This window comes from Manis pentadactyla, chromosome 2, assembly GCF_030020395.1.
Source record: "Manis pentadactyla isolate mManPen7 chromosome 2, mManPen7.hap1, whole genome shotgun sequence".
Lineage (NCBI taxonomy): Eukaryota > Metazoa > Chordata > Mammalia > Pholidota > Manidae > Manis > Manis pentadactyla.
Window position 1 is genome coordinate 93,852,944 of NC_080020.1, and position 19,946 is coordinate 93,872,889.

General features: G+C 38.2%; 1 protein-coding gene across 3 annotated transcripts in view; it reads right to left on the minus strand.

Annotated features, from left to right (window-relative positions):
• Positions 1-19,946, minus strand: part of IPO11 (importin 11) — a 298,239-nt gene that overhangs the window by 221,891 nt on the left and 56,402 nt on the right. For all 3 annotated transcript variants that reach the window (XM_036887802.2, XM_036887801.2, XM_036887803.2), the window contains exon 6: positions 8,451-8,583. In XM_036887802.2, coding sequence (XP_036743697.2) covers positions 8,451-8,583 — 133 coding nt within the window. The remainder of the gene's footprint in view (positions 1-8,450; positions 8,584-19,946) is intronic.

The following is a 19,946-nucleotide window of genomic DNA, read 5'->3' on the forward strand; positions in this document are numbered from 1 at the left end:
TTATCACATCACAGGCCCATCACAGATGTCATTTTACATGTATTTGCATAATCATTTTATTATGTCTGTCTCCCCTGTGCCAACTTGTCTACCTATAAGTTTGATAAATGAATAATGAATATATGCATATCGAAAAGACACTAAATGCACATAGGTGTAATATCAGAGATTACATATAACAAAAACTCTAATTCTAAGTATTTCTTAGTTCATAACAGGATAGATATTTATAGCTGGACAGAATAGTTATCTCAAAGGAAAATGCTGTGGGATTTTTCCAGGTCAGTATGCCTTAGAAATGTTAATGAGCATCTAAGACCTTGAGATGAGTAATATTAAAAAGCTTAAAGCAGACTAACCGAGTAGGACTCTTACAGTAGGTAGATAGCCAGACATTTGCAGGGAGGGGGAGGAAGACTTCAGCTGGTGTTTACATTCGGCTAAATGTTGCTTACATTCTACACATTCTGTGTAAACAGTTTTCCAGGGATGAGGGCAGTGAAAATACAGGTAACAGACTGCCCAAAACCTGCTAGTTCCACCATGTAAGAGAAGTTGACCCAAATTTTACCCCACAGTATATTATATACTCATTAACATAGTAAAAATCATACATCCCACGCCATGACAGTTCTGACGGAAAACAAATATAGTACAAAATCCCTCTGCCTGACATGAGAGTGAAGCAAGCCCAAACTCCAAAAACACTCCATCTGTTCCCCTTAAAACCTAACCCCACTTAGTGAATAATCATCTTCCTTACATAAAAAAGGATCCCTATTGCTTACTAAGAATGACTCCTTCTGGGGTAGTCTGCGCCCCAACTTTAAGACATGTACTCAACTTTCCCTGATCTTTTATTCTCCAAATAAACTTTTAAAGCTCAAATGCTTCTGAGTCCGTTCTTCAATTGATTCATCCAACAAGACCTTACCTATCTCCGGTAACAGAGCTGCACCCTTTTTATTAGGAGGTAGGCTTTGAACTCAGGAAGGCAGTAAAACTATACCATCAAAAGAACTCATGAAAATTCCTTTATTACCAAATATAGCACTTACACACAGTTTTCTGTATATAACCTTATACCAGTTTTTCTAAAATCTTTCTGGGTAAACGTTTAAGGCTTCCTAATTTTCCTTCTTCAAGGATTTTGACAAAACCATCTCCACTCACTTGTATAACCCACCTGTACAATGAATTTTACTTGTCAACAGTCCTTTCAAATCATTCACACTTTTGTCTGCAAGGTTCACCAAAATGTGCTGGCAGTTTGGGTTTGTGCATCCGGTCTACAATTAACGTAAGTGATGCATTATAGTAGCGCAAAAGCATATGATAGCATCGTAAGGTACTAGGGCAAGCGTGATAAAACCACTTATGAATCAAACAAAAGGATGTAAATGAGCTGCAGTAAGAGAGAGCTAAAGGCCATCTGAGATCAAATAGAGGACAAAGTAGAAGAGCCTCAGCAACCAAAACAAAGAGACAAGAAGACAGAGAATGAGCTGAGCCAGCATTTTCAAAAGGAAAGGAACCACGGAACATCAGGATAAACAACTCGGTGCAGGGAAGGCAGAATGGAGAATATGTTAAGGATTACCGGCAAGCAAAGCATAAGAAAATACAAACCAAGATGGCACCTCATCAAGCACCTTCTAAAATCCAAGTAAGACTGAGGTACAAATAAAGGCAGAACCTGGCACTCAAGATGGTGGTGTTAGTACAGTGGCGGAAATCTCCTCCCAAAACCATACATGTTTTGAAAATACAGCAAATACAACTATTCCCAAAAGAGAGACCAGAAGATACAGTACAACAGCCTGGCTACATTTACATCTGTGAGAACTCAGCATCTCACAAAAAGGGTAAGATAGAAAGCCGTGAACCGGCGGGACCCGAGTACTCTGCTGACCCCAGTTCACCAGCAGGAGGAAAAGAATCAGACTGGGAGGGAGTGGAAGCACAGGACTGCTAAACAACAAGACCTAGTAATCTGCACTGGGAGCAAAGACACACATTGCATGGTGTACTGGATATTAGGCAAACAGAAGAGTAAAATCAGCCCCCACAGCTGGCTCCCATGGGACAAAAGAAAAGCAGGTGCTTTAAAATCTTAAAGGGACAAGGAATTAACAGGCGGACAAAATTGTCCTGGCACACTCAGCCCAGCAGGCTGGAATCTTAAGGAACTTCAGGAGCCCTAACACCAAGGGCGGCAATGCAGCTTGAAAGCCCCTCACAGCAATAAGCAGCCTGCCGTTCATTCGCACTGACCAGCACCACAAGCAAGCAGGCTGATCCGCCACTGCTGCAGACCAGCCGGGTAGCAGGCCCACCCATAGCAACCATGCAGAGTCTTCTCCCAGCACACAGCTAACCGGGCCAGACCCAGACACTCCTACCTAGACGAGCTGTCCAGCACAGGCAGAGGAACCCGGCGCAAAGTCCAGAAGGCACAAAGGGGCGCCGTTCTCGCAGGAGAACACACCCAGTGCGTCTACAACCCACTGCAGTGCCACAGGCTAACCCAAGGGCTGCCCCACCCAAGGCAGCTCACGGGATTAACCCAGAGAATTCTCCCTGTGTGCGGGTAACCGGCACAGGCTGCGGAGAAGGGCATGGCAACCAGCAAACAGGAAGGTACTTTGCTCTCCCAGCTGACACACACGCCAATTGCCGGTGGTCACTTCTATCGCCATGAAAAGGCAGAAAAACCTGGTCCAGTTCAAAATCACTCAAACAACACCAGAGAGAGGGCCTGGCAACACAGATATAAACAATCTTCCTGAGAAAGAATTCAAAACAAAAGTCATTACCATGCTGACAGAGCTGCAGAGAAATAGGTAAGAGCTAAGGGATGAAGTCTGGAGGGAGGTAACAGAAATGAAGCAATCAATAGAAGGACTTTACAGCAGACTAGAAGAGGTGCAAGAGACTATTAATGGAATAGAAATCAGAGAACAAGAATATAGAGAAGCTATGGCAGAGAGAGATAAAAGGATCTTCACGAATGAAAGAATATTAAGAGAACTCTGTGACCAATCCAAAAGGAATAATCTCTGCATTATAGGGGTAACAGAAGAAGAAGAAAGAGAAAAAGGGATAGAAAGTGTCTTTGAAGAAATAATTGATGAAAAATTCCCCAAGCTGGGGAGGAAATAGTCTCTCAGACAATGGAAGCCCACAGATCTCCCAACACAAGGGACCCAAGTTGGACAACACCAAGATAGATGATAATTAAAATGGCAAAGATCAAAGACAAGGACAGGATATTAAAGGCAGCCAGAGAGAGAGAAAAGATCACCTACAAAGGAAAAAACCCATCAGGCTATCATCAGACTTTTCAACAGAAACCTTACAGGCCAGAAGAGAATGGCATGATACATTTAATGCAATGAAACAGAAGGGCCTTGAACCAAGAATACTGCATCCAGCAAGATTATCATTTAAATATGAAGGAAGGATTAAACAATTTCCAGACAAGCAAAAGTTGAGGGAATTTGCCTCCCACAAACCACTTCTACAAGGTATTTGAAAAGGACTGCTCTAGATGGAATCACTCCTAAGGCTAAACAGATGTCACCAGAGAAAACAAAATCACAGCAAAGAAAGCAGACCAACCAAATACCAAGTAAAGACAAAAAATAAAATCAGCTATCCACAAAAGCAGTCAAGGGAAACACAAAAGAGCAAAGAATAAAACACCTAACATATAAAGAATGGAGAAGGAAGAATAAGAAGGGAGAGAAATAAAGAATCACCAGACAGTGTTTATCATAGCATATAAGTGAATTAAAGTTAGACGGTTAGATAGTAAAGAAGCAACCCTTGAACCCTGGGTAACCAAGAATCCAAAGCCTGCGATGGCAATAAGTACGTATCTATCAATAATCACCCTAAACGTAAATGGACTGAATGCACCAATCAAAGGACACAGAGTAATAGAATGGACAAAAAAGAAGACCCATCTATATGCTGCTTACAAGAGACTCACCTCAAACCCAAAGACATACACAGACTAAAAGTGAAGGAATGGAAAAAGAAGTTTCATGCAAACCAGAGGGAGAAAAAAGCAGGTGTTGCAGTACTTGTATCAGACAAAATAGACTTCAAAACAAAGAAACTAACAAGACATAAAGAATATTACATAATGATAAAGGGGGGCAGTCCAACAAGAAGATATTACCATTCTAAATATCTATGCACCCAACACAGGAGCACCAACATATGTGAAACAAATACTAACAGAATTAAAGGAGGAAATAGAATGCAATGCATTGATTTTAGGAGACTTCAACACACCACTCACTCCAAAGGACAGATCAACCAGAGAGTAGCTAAGTAAAGAGAAGAGGAACTGAACAACACACCAGAACAGATGGACCTAACAGATATCTACAGAACTCTACAACCAAAAGCAGCAGGATACACATTCTTCTCAAGTACACATGGAATATTTTCCAGAATAGACCACATGCTAGGCCACAAAAAGAGCCTCAGTAAATTCAAAAAGATCCAAATTCTACCAACCAACTTCTCAGATCACAAAGGTATAAAACTAGAAATAAACTGTACAAAGAAAACAAAAAGGCTCACAAACACATGGAGGCTTAACAACATGCCCCTAAATAATCAATGCATCAATGACCAAATTAAAACAGAGATACAGCAATATATGGAGACAAATGACAACAACAGCACAAGGCCCCAAGTTCTGTGGGATGCAGCAAAGGCAGTTCTAAGAGGAAAGTATATAGCAATCCAGGCCTATTTAAAGAAGGAAGAACAATCCCAAATGAATAGTCTAAAGTCACAATTATTGAAAATGGAAAAAGAAGAACAAATGAGGTCCAAAGTCAGCAGTAGGAGGGACAGAATAAAGATCAAAGAAATAAAATTGAGAAGAAGAAAACAACAGAAAAAAAATCAATGAAACCAAGACCTGGTCCTTTGAGAAAATAAACAAATTAGATAAACCCCTAGCCAGACTTATTAAGAGAAAAGAGAATCTACACACATAAACAGAATCTGAAATGAGAAAGGAAAAATCACTTTGGACACCACAGAAATACAAAAGATTTATGAGAGAATACTATGAAAATCTACATGCTAACAAGCTGCAAAACCTAGAAGAAATGGACAACTCCCTAGAAAAATACAACCTTCCAAGACTGACCAAGGAAGAAACAGAAAATATAAACAGACCAATTACCAATGAAATTAAATCAGTAATCAAAAAACAGCCCAAAAACAAAACCCCCTTACCAGATGGATTTACTGCTGAATTTTATCAAACATTAGGAAAGACATAATACCCATTTTCCTTAAAGTTTTCCAAAAAATAGAAGAGGAGGGAATACTTCCAAACTCATTCTATGAAACCAGCTTCACTCTAATACCAAAACCAGGCAAAGACACCACAAAAAAGGAAATGACACACCTATATCCCTGATGAACATAGATGCAAAAATACTCAACAAAATATTAGCAAACTGAATTCAAAAATACTTCAAGAGAATCATACATCATGATCAAGTCGGGTTCATCTCAGGGATGCAAGGATGGTACAACATTATTCAAAAATCCATCAACATCATCCACAACATCAGTAAAAAGGAGGACAAAAACCACAGGAGCACCTCCATAGAGGCTGAAAAAGCATTCAACAAAATTCAACATCCATTCATGATGAAAACCCTCAACAAAATGGGTATAGAGGGCAAGGACCTCAACATAATAAACACCAATACGACAAACACACAGCCAACAACATACTAAACAGAGAGAAGCTGAAAGCTTTTTACCTAAGATTGGGAACAAGACAGGGATGCCCACTCTCCCCACTTTTATTCAACACAGTACTGGAGGTCCTAGGCGCGGCAATCAGACAAAACAAGGAAATAAAAGGCATCAAGATTGGAAAGGAAAAAGTCACTATTTGCAGATGACATGATATTGTACATAAAAAACCCTAAAGACTCCATTCCAAAACTACTAGATCTAATACCTGAATTCAGGGAAGTTGCAGGATACAAAATTAATACACAGAAATCTGTCGCTTTCCTATATGCGAACGATGAACTAGCATAAAGAGAAATCAGGAAAACAATTTCATTCACAATTGCATCAAAAAGAATAAAATACCTAGGAAAAAACCTAACCATGGAAGTGAAAGATCTATACCCTGAAGACCACAAGACACTCTTAAGAGAAATTAAAGAGGACATTAACAAATGGAAACTCATCCCATGCTCTTGGCTAGGAATAATTAATATTGTCAAAATGGCCATCCTGACTAAAGCAATCTACAAATTCAATGCAATCCCTATCAAAATACCAACAGCATTCTTCAATGAACTGGAATAAATAGTTCTAAAATTCATATGGAACCACAACAGACCCCGAACAGCCAAAGCAATCCTGAGAAGGAAGAATAAAGCAGGGGGGGATCTCACATCCCACCTTTAAGTTCTACTACAAAGCCACAGTAATCAAGACAATTTGGTACTGGAACAAGAACAGACCCATAGACCAGTAGAACAGAATAGAGTCCAGATATTAACCCAAACATATATGGTCAATTAATATATGATAAAGGAGCCATGGATATACAATGGGGAAATGACAGCCTCTTCAACACCTAGTGTTGGCAAAATTAGACAGCTACATGAAGAGAATGAAACTGGATCATTGTCTAACCCTATACACAAAAGTAAACTCAAAATGGATAAAAGACCTGAATGCAAGTCATGGAACCATTAAGCTCTTAGGAAAAAACATAGGCAACAATCTCTTGGACATAAACATGAGCAACTTCTTCATGAACATATCTCCCTGGGCAAGGGAAACAAAAACAAGAAAGAACAAGTGGGACTATATCAAACTAAAAAGCATCTGTACAGCAAAGGACACCATCAATAGAACAAAAAGGTATCCTACAGTATGGAAGAATATATTCATAAATGACATATCCAATAAGGGGTTGATATCCAAATCATATAAAGAACACAAGCACATCAACAAACAAAAAGCAAATAAACCAATTAAAAAATGGGCAGAGAAACTGAACAGACACTTCTCCAAAGAAAAAATTCAGATGGCCAACAGGCACATGAAAAGATGCTCTATATTGCTAATCATCAGAGAAATGCAAATTAAAACCACAATTAGGTATCACCGCACACCAGTCCAGATGGCCACCGTCCAAAAGACAAACAACAACAAATGCTGGCAAGGATGTGGAGAAAGGGGAACCCTCCTACACTGCTGGTGGGAATGTAAATTTCCACCATGTGGAAAGCAGTATGGCGGTTCCTCAAAAAGCTCAAAATAGACATACCATTTGACCCAGAAATTCCACTCCTAGGAATTTACCCTAAGAATGCAGCAGCCCAGTTTGTAAAAGACATATGCCCCCCTGTTTATCACAGCACTATTTACAATAGCCAAGAAATGGAAGCAACCTAAGTGTCCATCAGTAGATGAATGGATAAAGAATACATGTTACATATACACAATATTATTCAGCCATAGGAAGAAAAAAATCCTACCATTTGCAACAACATGGATGGAGCTAGAGGGCATTATGCCCAGTGACATAAGCAAGGTGGAAAAAAGACAAGCATCAAATGATTTCACTCATCTGTGGAGTATAAGAACAAAGAAACAACTGAAGGAACAAAACAGGAGCAGACTCACAGAACCCAAGAATGGACTAACAGTTACCAAAGGGAAAGGGACTGGGGAGAATCGGTGGGTAGGGAGGGATAAGGGGGAGAAAGGGGCAGTATGATTAGCACACATAATGTAATGGGGGGTGGGGCATGGGGAAGGCTGTACAACACAGAGAAGACAAGTAGTGAGTCTATAGCATCTTACTACGCTGATGGACAGTGACTCTAATGGGGTATGTGGTGGGGACTTGATGATGGGGGGAGTCTAGAAACCATAAAGTGTGCTCATGTAATTGTACATTAATTATACCAAAATAAAAATGAATGAATGAATGAACAAACAAACAAACAAACAATAAATAAATAAATGTGGGACCTGAGTTCTCAGAGAAAAGGCTGGGAGACAGAGCTCAAGCAACCTTGGGGACAGAAGTTTAGGGAAGTTATTTAGCATGGCAACAATGATAAGGGTAGGAGTCCAGAATGAAAAACAGAGTAGCAAAAACAAGGAAGTATTTGAAAGGAATGTATTAAGAGCCATGAGACCCCAGTAATGTGAATTTAACATAAAACTTATTGCACACTTTCATAAATTAAGGTAGAGGAAGAACTGTTCTCATAAAAGAAAGAAAAAAAAAAAGCCCTTGTCTCCAAGAGAGATATTAACCCCTTATAGTCCCAGTATAACCGGGAACAGAAAATCTGCCCAGAGGAACAATTTGGTTACTATTCTGCGACATACTATTTCAAAAACAAACATACCAAGTTTAACCATACCTTTCAGTGATAGTAGAGTTCGTTCTAGTGAACTTAGAACTGCAGCTTCATTGCCAGAAGAAACTTGTTGAAGGAATGTGTCTGTATGGTCATTCCAGAGAGAGCAGGCAAAATTATAAATTCCAGAAGCTAACTGCAAAGAAGTTATCAACAAATTTGTTCATAACGTATCATAGATTTCAGTAATTAATTTAGACCTACATTGTAATACATTTTGGTTTTAAAATTCTGCACACATTTTCTTTTTCAGCACACTGCTTTCCACAAAAAGATGGGATTTGAAAATCAAGTCATTTATCACAACAATTTGAACTTTTTAAGCCAAAATGCACATTAGTTAAGTACACACTGGCTGCTGCTATGAACACACACACCTAAAATATTAGTTTGTTGAAATGATACTTAGTCTATTGCCTGCATTGCAATCAGATATTCTCTATTTATACTCTTTCTTTTCCACTAATGTATTGCAACACTCGGGTTTTAAAACACTAACTTATGGACTGTCACTGAGTATACTAAATAAAAAAATAAGTATAAAGCAGTGAAATTTCTGTGTTCTGCTAGTTCTACCCATATAATTTTTGGGCATTTAAAGCCAGGAACATACAAGCCACATCACCTGTCAGTCTGTTTTCCTAATATGTACTGGTATTTAAAAACCTGACCCTCACACTGAGATGCAATTGGCTTCTGCCTTCCAGGTTGAGGTAGAACCATCTTACAGTGCTATCTTCAGTTTTTTTTCCAGAAGCTCTAAGAGCAATCCAGCTGAGCCTACATGGCCACTTACTTTAAATAAATATTATAGGAAAGTGAATATGACTAGTTATCATTAGCATATTTAGCATTTTTTCTTATTCAGCATAGGATATCATCTCAACTAATTAACCACTGTATTTATAATAAGTTAAGCATCAGAAACCAGTCAGAAATGCAATCCTATGAATATAATAATATTTCTTTAGAAAAATCATATCCTATTTCTATTATTTTAATTTCAGGACCTTTAATGACCTATGCTTACAGGTGTCCCCTGATGACTGCACGTATCTACCTAGGCTACAAAGGCAAAGGCTTGAACCTCAGCTTATCTGAATATTGGCCGAACATCTTGCAATCCTCCTGGAACACAAGAGGACAGAAGACTTTAAGGAATGGCTACAAACCATCTCCTGCTCACTTCCCTACCTCCTCTTTTAGGCTATCATGAGACAGCTTCTGCTTGCCTCCTAAGTTCTGTTAAGGTTTAAGGATTTCTGTCCTACACTCAACACCCCCTCAGAATAGAGCTGCAGAAAATACAACCACTTAGTTACAGTCTAGAATTGGATCCTCAGTAATAGGGTATCCCACAATTTGTATTGAAGTTATCTAGCCCTTGTTATGTTACTTTGGTCCTTCTTTTTGGTGGGACAAGGACCACACAGAGTCAGCACCAATAGCTAACTTCTTTTCTCTGTTCAAAATAAGTAATAAACTGTCTGAATCTGACAGTGGCTCTATCTCCACCAACTGATCAATGAAGGGGGAGCCTCGGCCCTCCCTTATCTTGTGTGCATGCTTGACAACTTGTAAGTACAATGACTAGTTATTAGGCCACTTTGGCATAATCTCAGGTACACATCAATATTTCAGAAAGTAAAATCAAATTATTTAATCCTAATGTTTCATTATAGCCAAGATATTGTATTGATAATTATCTTAATATAGTATTATAGCACAAGCAGCAGTAACATAAAAACTTAAGGGTCTAAAACTGACATTATCCCATGAAATACTGTTCTAACAGAGAAGCAAAATAATCTAATTAGAAGGGATATAAGTTGAAGGAAAAAAGCAGCAGCTTTACCTAAAAAATTTGTAAGCTTTATTTAAAACTTCAATAAACTTAATACTTTTCTTAGTAAGTCAAGTCCTTTATGAAAATAAGAGGCTAAAACATATATAATCAGAAAATCCATCATTCTAATTTTTATTACACTTACGTGTAATTTTAGGTTAAAGCATCTTATACTTTTCAAACTTATAAATCTTAAAAATATTTGATAGCCATTATAAAGCAAAAGAATAGAAATATAAAGATTTAGAGGAAGAAAAGGCATGTAAATTATACATAAGATCTAAAAGTTAAGTTTTAAACTGTAATTTCTTATTGTAGCAAATATTTCAACCAAAAAAAAGTGAAATCTATAGCCTTGGCTGTAATTTTTAGATCCATTTTGTACTCTATGTTTATGTCATAAATAACGAAAAAACCAAAGGGTATCATATCCAAACTTAAGTAAGAACAGAAAGCTATTATGCTCTGAACCAGTCACCTACAAAAAACAAAATAACAATTTGATTATTTTATAGCCCTTCTTCTTTCCATCTCTTCCATAAAACTACTTAACATTAATTTCTACATACAGAGTCTATAAAATTGTTCAGGAGGTTTGTCTATTAGAAACTTTTTGTGTCACCATTAAGTCACTTGAACTCTTTTACAAGGTATTTTCAGGATACATGTATTTATGCAGATAAAAATCATTTACATGATACAAATAATATTAGTAACAGAATAACAGACATTTAATGAACCCTCTTCTGCACTAAGCACTGCTCTCAGCACTTTATCTATATCAACTTATTTAACCATCATGATCTAAAAAGCAGACATTATTATTCCCCATTTACAGTAAGAAAACTGAGGCACAGAAAGATAAGGAAGTTGCCCAACAGCAAACCACATGAGGAAGAGATGATATTTAAACCAGGGAAGTGCTCAGAGCCTGCATTTTTAACCTCTATGTTCTACTGCCCCTTAACATAGTAAACAACAGTTAACTACATAGTAACTTAGTAAAAGAAACAAGCATTATTTGTATAAATAAACTGTATTTAAACTTGGTAGTATCAAAATATAAACCAACACTAAGTAGATATTATCCCATACATTCAAAATCAATAGTAAATCCTGCTCTCCAACTTAAATAATAATAATGGTAGAATTTGCTTTTCATTACTACAAAAAGGAAAATTTTCCCCCACATTCACTAAGGTCAATGACGCTGCTAATATGGATGCAATAAATGGTCTGAATCACAATCTCATCTGAGAAGTTCTTTAACAAGTCCCATCTCTTCTTTACATCACTCAACAGAAAAAGTTTTGTTCTATTATTTTCATAAAGTACCTACAAGATACAGCTAATGTAAGTCGAATGTTAAATAAATAAATAAAATTTGGAGTATATCCCATTCATTAGTCAGAACAGCCACAGGACTTTTTATCTAATTACCAATACCCTCCTTTACCATTACATGCCAGACTCAATAAAAAAAAACAATGGTAACCATTCCCTAGTTCCTCAATTAAAAAGTAAGGTTATTACAAAGCTATAGTAATCAAAACAATTTGGTACTGGCACAAGAACAGACCCATAGATCAATAGACTAGAGAGGCCAGATATAAACCCACATATATATGGTCAATTAATACACAATAAAGGAGCCATGAATATACAGTGGGGGAAATTCTCTTCAACAACTGAGGTTGGGAAAATTGGACAGCTACATGTAAGAGAATGAAACTGGATTATTGTCTAATTTCATACACAAAAGTAAACTCAAAATGGATCAAAGACCTGAATGTAAGACATGAAACCATGAAACTCATAGAAGAAAACATAAGCAAAAATTTCTTGGATATAAGTATGAGCAATTTTTTCCTGGACACATCTCCTCGGGCAAGGTAAACAAAAGCAAAAATGAACAAGTGGGACTACATCAAACTAAAAAGCTTCTGTACAGCAAAGGACACCATCTGCAGAATGAAACGGCATCCCACAGTATGGGAGAATATATTCATAAATCACTCATCTGATAAGAGATTAACATCCAAAATATATAAAGAAATCATACATCTCAACACACAAAAAATAAGTAACATGATTAAAAAATGGGTGGAGGACCAGAACACACACTTCTCCAAAGAAGAAATTCAGATGACCAACACGTACATGAAAAGATGTTCCACACTGCTAAGTATCAGGGAAATGCAAATTAAAACCACAATGAGATTATTGCCTCACACCAGTTAGGATGGCCAACATCCAAAAAGCAAGAAATAACAAATGCTAGAGGGAATGCAGAAAAAGGGGAAACCTCCTACACTGTTGGTAGGAATGTAAATTGGTGTAACCGCTCTGAAAAGCAGTATGGAGATTCCTCAAAAAACTAAAAATAGAAATACCATATGACCCAGTAATCCTACTTCTAGGAATTTACCCAAAGAAAACAAAATCCCTGATTCAAAAAGACATATGCACCCCTGTTTATCACTGCACTTTTTGCAATAGCCAAGATATGGAAGCAACCTAAGTGTCTATGAGTAGATGAATGGATAAAAAAGATGTTGTACATATATACACAATGAAATTATTTTTCAGCTATAAAAAGAAAAGAAATCCTCCCATTTGCAACAACATGGATGGATCTAGAGGATAATACGCTCAGTGAAATAAGCCAGGCAGAGAAAGACAAATACCATATGATTCCACTTATTTGTGGAATATAAAAACAAAGCAAAACAGAAGGAATGAAACAGCAGTAGACTCCTAAGACACTGAGAAGGGTCTAGTGGTTACCAAGGGAAGGAAGGGGTTTGGGATGGGTGGGAAGGGATAGATAAAAGGGACACAATAATTTGCAATCACAATATAAGTTTGTCCTAGGGATGGTGGTACAGCATGGAGAATATAGTCAATGATTCCATAACATCTTATTATGTTGATAGACAGTACCTGTACTAGATAGGGTGAGGATTTAATAATATGAGTAACTGGTGAACCACTGTTGTATATTTGAAACAAATATAAGATTGTATATGAACAATACTTTAATTAAAAAAGTAAGATTGAGCTTGAGAAAAAGAGTTTACCAAATGGACTCTGGCACCAGCTCAAGAAGGAAAACATTAAAGGAGAATTTCCAACCCTAAGTCACCAGCTTATGCTGGTGATCATTATTATTTTGAAATCATGTAAGATTTATTTTAAAGGTATTTTATAATAATGGTAGCAAAAGGGCAAAACTACTTCAACTGTTACAATTTTTTCAGGTACTACTTCTATTATCAGGAGAACATTCCTTTTCAGAATTTCACCACCTTGCATATGCACAATGTAAATAATAGTATTCATATTAATATAAAACCCTTCTCAATCACTCTCAATACAAAAAGCAAATATATACCACAAAGCATCACTGAATACTATACAACAGGTTATTATTGTCACAAGATTTGGATGAAAGGAAGTATTTCATTGTGGTGGAATCAAAGCTACTAAAATAAAATTCTATTTTGCTCCATAAAGCCATCCTTTTTTCCATTTATAATTTGACTCTAAACTATGAGAAAGCTGGATAATTCAGATAATCAAAGTTTCTACTCCATTTTACCTCAAGCAACTTTCATCAACATCAGAAACTGTTATCACCATTTCTTAAGAAAATAAATAATGCAGTAACATTTATAGATATTAATGGCAAAGTTAGATCTTTATTAATTATTCCCTCTTTCTCACCCTGAAGAGTTATGACAGTTTAAATTAGAATAAGATAGGAAAAGCACATAACTAGCTTGGCATACAGCAGGTATTGCTGAATGAATAAAAGCATATGGCATTATTTCAGACAGAAACCAAGAATCAGCAATATGGAAAAAATTTTAATTATTATTTTCCTTGTTTGATATTCCAGTTCTGGAGCTAAACACTTAGTTAGGGACATTAAGCATCTAATAAAGCTCCAATTCAAGATTCTTTGTAGCTGGCCTACAAAAGGCCTCTACACAAACAGGGATGGTTGGAATAAAGAAGTAACAGTGCTTTCCTTTCAGCTCAACAGTGAAGGGAGGGAGACAGATAAGGAAGAACCCAAAGGAATTTGGGGAGAAACACTGGCAATTATCCTACATACACAAGGCCTGCACAAGTTTCTATCTGTCTCCAGAAAACAAAAGCTTATAGAAGGCTCATCTGGAAAAGAGAAAAGTAATGAAGCAAGTGGAAGGAATAAAAATATATCTTCACATTTTCTCTTCAAAAATGTAGAGAAGGAAGGGAATATTCAGTGAGACAATATGGAATAATCTATTTAATGAAACATTTCAAGTACTGATTAGCAAAAACCCCAAATACTTCCATTTTATTTTTCTAAACCAGAAGAAACACTGCCACCTACTGACTGCTTAGTGACTTTAACTGAGAGGTTCAGACTAACTCTTTGAATATCAAAAGGGAACCATTACAGGAAGTTTTATTTCTTTTAGTGGTTCAAAAACTCACACACTTTTTAACCTCAGGACCACTGTCCTCACAATTTTCCCCTAAGAAAAGTCAGCACCAAAAAACTTTTAAATCAGTCTTGTAATTATCACTGATAATGGAGCAATAAATATTACCCATAAGCAGTAGTTGTCAAAACGTGCTAGCCCTGAACCTAGAACTGAATGATTTCTTCAGTAAGTCAATGGTTTTAAAAAAGGGGGGGGAAGGAAGGTTTGTGGGGAATGAGAAATAAAAACTACTATAAATTAAATAGTATCTAAGACATATGATTATGTACACAAATGTACACAACTTACTCATTTTTCTGCCTGAAACCACTTGTAAAAACATTGGAGAACAATGTAGAAGATTGGCTAAAGTATTAAATATTCAGTCACTATTTCTACTTTCTTAGGTTTGAAAGAAGTTAAATGATTATATTAAAAAATCTATCTTTTGCAGATGAATGCTGAAGTGCTTAGTAATAAAATAACAAGAAATCTTTAAATTTCTTTAAAATACCTGAGAGAAAATGTTAGTAACGTAAAAAATAGCCACATGCTAACCGCTAAGTCTAGGTGATGGGCATTTGGCAGATTCTTTCTTTAGTTTTTCTATGTTTTTAAAATTTTGTAACAAGAAATTTAAAACAACCATACATTCTTAACAAAAAAATGATAGTTATTTATTAGTGTTCAGTTTTTTTCTTTGCTACAAGGCTTAAATAAAAATTTGCTTACTTAACCAGAACATATACAGTTGACCCTTGAACAAATAAGGTTTGAACTGTGCAGGTCCAATTATACACAGATTGTTTTCAATAAATACTATATCAAATTGCCAAAGTGTGTCAGGCCAAAAGCTTTGGGAGAGAAGATCTATCTCAAAAACAATTTCCAATCAAACTGCCAAGGTCTCTCAACTAACATTTATTTATTTTCAACAAAGGACATTCGTTAAGACTTGAAATATCTGTTAATGTACATATTTTTTTGTAGTAAAACCTAATTGTTGTTCTCAACCCTGCCACTGGTACAGCTCAGGAACAGGAAAGTCACTGTGGCCCATTTTCCAGATCCCTAAAGTCCTCTAATACTAGCAACAGCCAAAGACCTGTCTTCCACCACTGGTGCCTAACCAATATTTTCATGTATCCAAAATATCGGTGCACAAATGGGAGGTGGAGGTGAAACTGCCCTCCTTGCCATTTGCAACCCTACTGTTGTTCACAGCTGTATCTCAGGCAACCAGTAAAGAGCCTGGCACAGAGTAGGAAACTAAATACTTGTGGATGGGCATACAAATAGGTAAAAGAACAAAGCATAAGAGACAGGAAAAAGATGGCAGGGTGAGAAGTGAGGCAGGTATCTTCACCCAAACCCACATATAACACAAAAATACAGCAAATACAACTAATCGTGAAAGAGTGACCCGAAGACTGCAGAACAGACTGCCTACAACAGGGAAAAAGAGAAGACCTCATAAAAAAGGGTAAACTAGCAAAGCCATGATCAGGCAAGACCCAAGCCTTCCCCCAACCCCAGCCCACAGGAAGGAGGAAGAGAAATGGAGCATGGGGGAAGCAGAAGCCCAGGACCGCTGAACATCCAGCCCTGGAGATCTGTTCTGGGAGCACGAACCTACATTACATGGTGCTCTGAAGATTAGTGGGGTTGGAATGCAAAGACAGGCAGAACATTCGCAGAGAATGAGATTCCAGCTGCTTCTGGAGAACAGGTACACACAACCGCCCACTCCAGGACAAAAGAAAGATGGGCACTTTGAAAGACTTCCAAACAGAAAGAGGGGTGCTAGAGGGGCAAAGATTACACAGAGTTTGCTCCTCAAGAGAAAGGGCAGGTGGACAAAATCGTCCTGACACTCTCAGCCAAACAGGTTGGGAACTTTCAGGACCTTCAGGCACTCCATACCCCAGACAACACAGCCCCAAGGCCCCCCATTCTAATACGTAACATGCCTCTCCTACCACCCTGGCAGACCCAGGTCCACAACCCTGCTGCCCGTGCCATAATGCCAGGCCAGCCCCGTCTACAGCAGCTACACGGGGATAGCACAGAGGTTCCTCCCTGCACTCTCGGCACACTAGCCCCGACGGTGGAAGCAGGGACTGCAAGCTGGAAAGCAGGAAAGAACTCTTTGCTCCCAGCAGGCACCGGTCCAACACACCTGCGACCCCCACCATTGCCCTAGGTGCTGGGCAGCCCCAGAGAGTAGACTAGTTTCTGGGTATTAAAGGGTGCCACTCATGAAAGTTATTATTCCATAGGAATCACTAGAAAGATGAAATGGCAAAAAAAAAATTTTGTATGAAAAAAAATTTAGCAGAAGATGCCAGAAAGAGAGCTAAGTGAAACTGAAATCACCGATCTTCTTGATAAAGACTTCAAAATAAAAATCATAGGGGATTAGAGATGGCGGCGTGAGAGGTGAGACAGAGGCTCCCTCCTAAAACCACATATAATATGAAAATATAATTAATACAACTAATCCTGAAAGAGCAACAGGAAAGAGGACTGCACCAGACTGCATACACCTGGAGAAAAGAACAGACCTCAGGGAACAGAGTAACATACCAAAGCCATGAACCGGTGGGACCCAAGCCCTTCCCCCATACCAGCTCACCGGTGGGAGAAAGAGAAATGGAGCTGGGAGGGAGTAGAGGCCTGGGACTGCTGAACACCTAGCTCTGGTGATCTACTCTGGGAATACAAACCTACATAGCAAGGTGCACTGGTGATTGGTGGGCTGGAAGCTAACACAGGCGGAATACCTGGAGAGACTGAGATTGCACCCACTTGTGGAAAACAGGGATCAACATCCAGCTGCTCTGGGACAAAGGAAAGGTGGGCAGTCTGAGAGACTTCCTAAAAGCGAGAGGCCTACTAAATGGGGAAGCATTGCTCAGAGGTTACTGCTCAGGAGAAAGGACAGGCAGACAAAACTGTCTGGGTGCAATCTGCCCAGCAGGTTGGGAACTTGCATGATCTTCAGGCGCTCCATCCCTGACAGGCTATGCAGCTCGAAGGCCCCCCACCATGATATGCAGCTTGCTGCGCCTTCCTCCCAGCCAGCCCACACTAGGTTCGCAAACTGGCAAATCCTTCCCTGACATCATGACAGCCAGAGGGAAGCCCCACCTACAGCAGCTACAAACACAAAGCGTAGAGGCATACAACTGTGTGTTCGACCCACTGGTTCTAGCAATAGAGACAGGAATAGCATCTGGGAAGCAGGAAACATCTCTTACCTCCTCTCAGGCACCAGCACTACTATCCTGCGACTCCTGACATTGCTCCAGGGGCTGAGGAGCTCCACAGAGTAGAGGTTCTGGGCACCAGAGGGCGCCACATACAAATATGAAATGTCAAAGAAACCTGGTTCAAAGCAAAATCTCAACAACTCCAGAAAAAGGATCAAGTGAGACTAAACTAACTAATCTTCCTGAAAGAGATTTCAAAATAAAAATAATAAACATACTCCTGGAGGTACAGAAAAATACTCAAGAACTCAGGAATGAATTCCAGTCGGAGATCCAATCGTTGAAAAACACAACGGAGGGTATTAAAAGCAGATCAGATATGGTGGAGGAGACAATAAATGAGAGAAGAGGAATACAAAGAAGCTGAGGCACAGAGAGAAAAAAGGAAATCTAGGAATGAAAGAATACTGAGAAAACTGTGTGATCAATCCAAACAGAACAGTATTCATATGATAGAAAGTGTTTTTGAGGAGCTAACTGCTGAGAACTTCCCAAGTTTGGGGAAGGAGACAGTCTCTCAGGTCATGGAGGTGCACAGATCTCTCAACACAAGGGATCCAAGGAGGACAACACCAAGACATATAATAAATAAAATGGCATAGATGAAGGACAAGGACAGACTATTAAAAGCAGCCAGAGAAAAAAGATCACATACAAAGGAAAACCCATCAAGCTATCATCAGACTTCTCAGTAGAAACTTTACAGGCCAGAAGGGAGTGGCATATTAATGCAGTGAAGGAGAAGGGCCTCAAACCTAGAATACTTTATCCAGCAAGAGTATCATTTAAATTTGAAGGAGGAATTAAACAATTTCCAGATAAGCAAAAGCTGAGAGAATTTAGCTTCCACAAAACATCTCTACAGTGTAGTTTGGAAGGACTGCTATAGATGGAAGTGCTCCTAAGGTTAAATAGCTGTCACCAGAGGTAATAAAAAGATAAACAAAGATAAATAAAAAGAGGATAAACAAAGAGTGCAGAATATGATACCTAATATATACAGAATGGAGGAGGAAGAAAAGGAGGGGGAAAAAAGAACCTTTACATTGTGTTTGGCATAGCATACTGAGTTAAGTTAGACTCTTAGATAGTAAGGAAGTTACCCTTGAACCTTTCTTTGCCAACCACACATCTAAAGCTTGCAATGGCAATAAGTACGTACCTATTGATAATCACCCTAAATATAAATGGTTTGAATGCACCAAGCAAAAGACACAGAGTCACTGAATGAATGAAAAAACAAGACCCAAATATATGCTGCCTACAAGAGACTTCCTTCAAACACAAAGACATACACAGACTAAAAGAAAAGGGATGGAAAAAGATATTTCATGCAAATAACAAGGAGAAAAAAGCAGTTGTTGCAGTACTCGTATCAGAGAAAATACACTTTGAAACAAAGTTACAAGAGACAAAGAAGCACATTACATAATGATAAAGGGGTCAATCCAACAAGAGGATATAACCATTATAAATATATATGCATCCAACACAGGATCACCTACATGTGAAACAAATACTAACGGAATTAAAAGGGGATATAGAATGCAATGCATTCATTCTAGACTTCAATACTTCACTCACTCCAAAGGACAGATCAAACAGACAGAAAATAAGTAGCTAAGGAGACAGAGGCATTGAACAACATATTAGAACAGATGGACCTAACAGACATCTACAGAACTCTATACCCAAAAGCAGCAGCATACACATTCTTCTCAAGTGCACATGGAACATTGTCAAGAATACAGCATATACTAGGCCACAAAAAGAGCGTCAGTAAATTCAAAAGACTGAAACTGTACCAACCAGCTACTCAGTTCACAAAGGTATAAAACTAGAAACAAATTATGCATAGAAAACAAAAAAGCCCACAAACACATGAGGCTTAATAACATGCTCC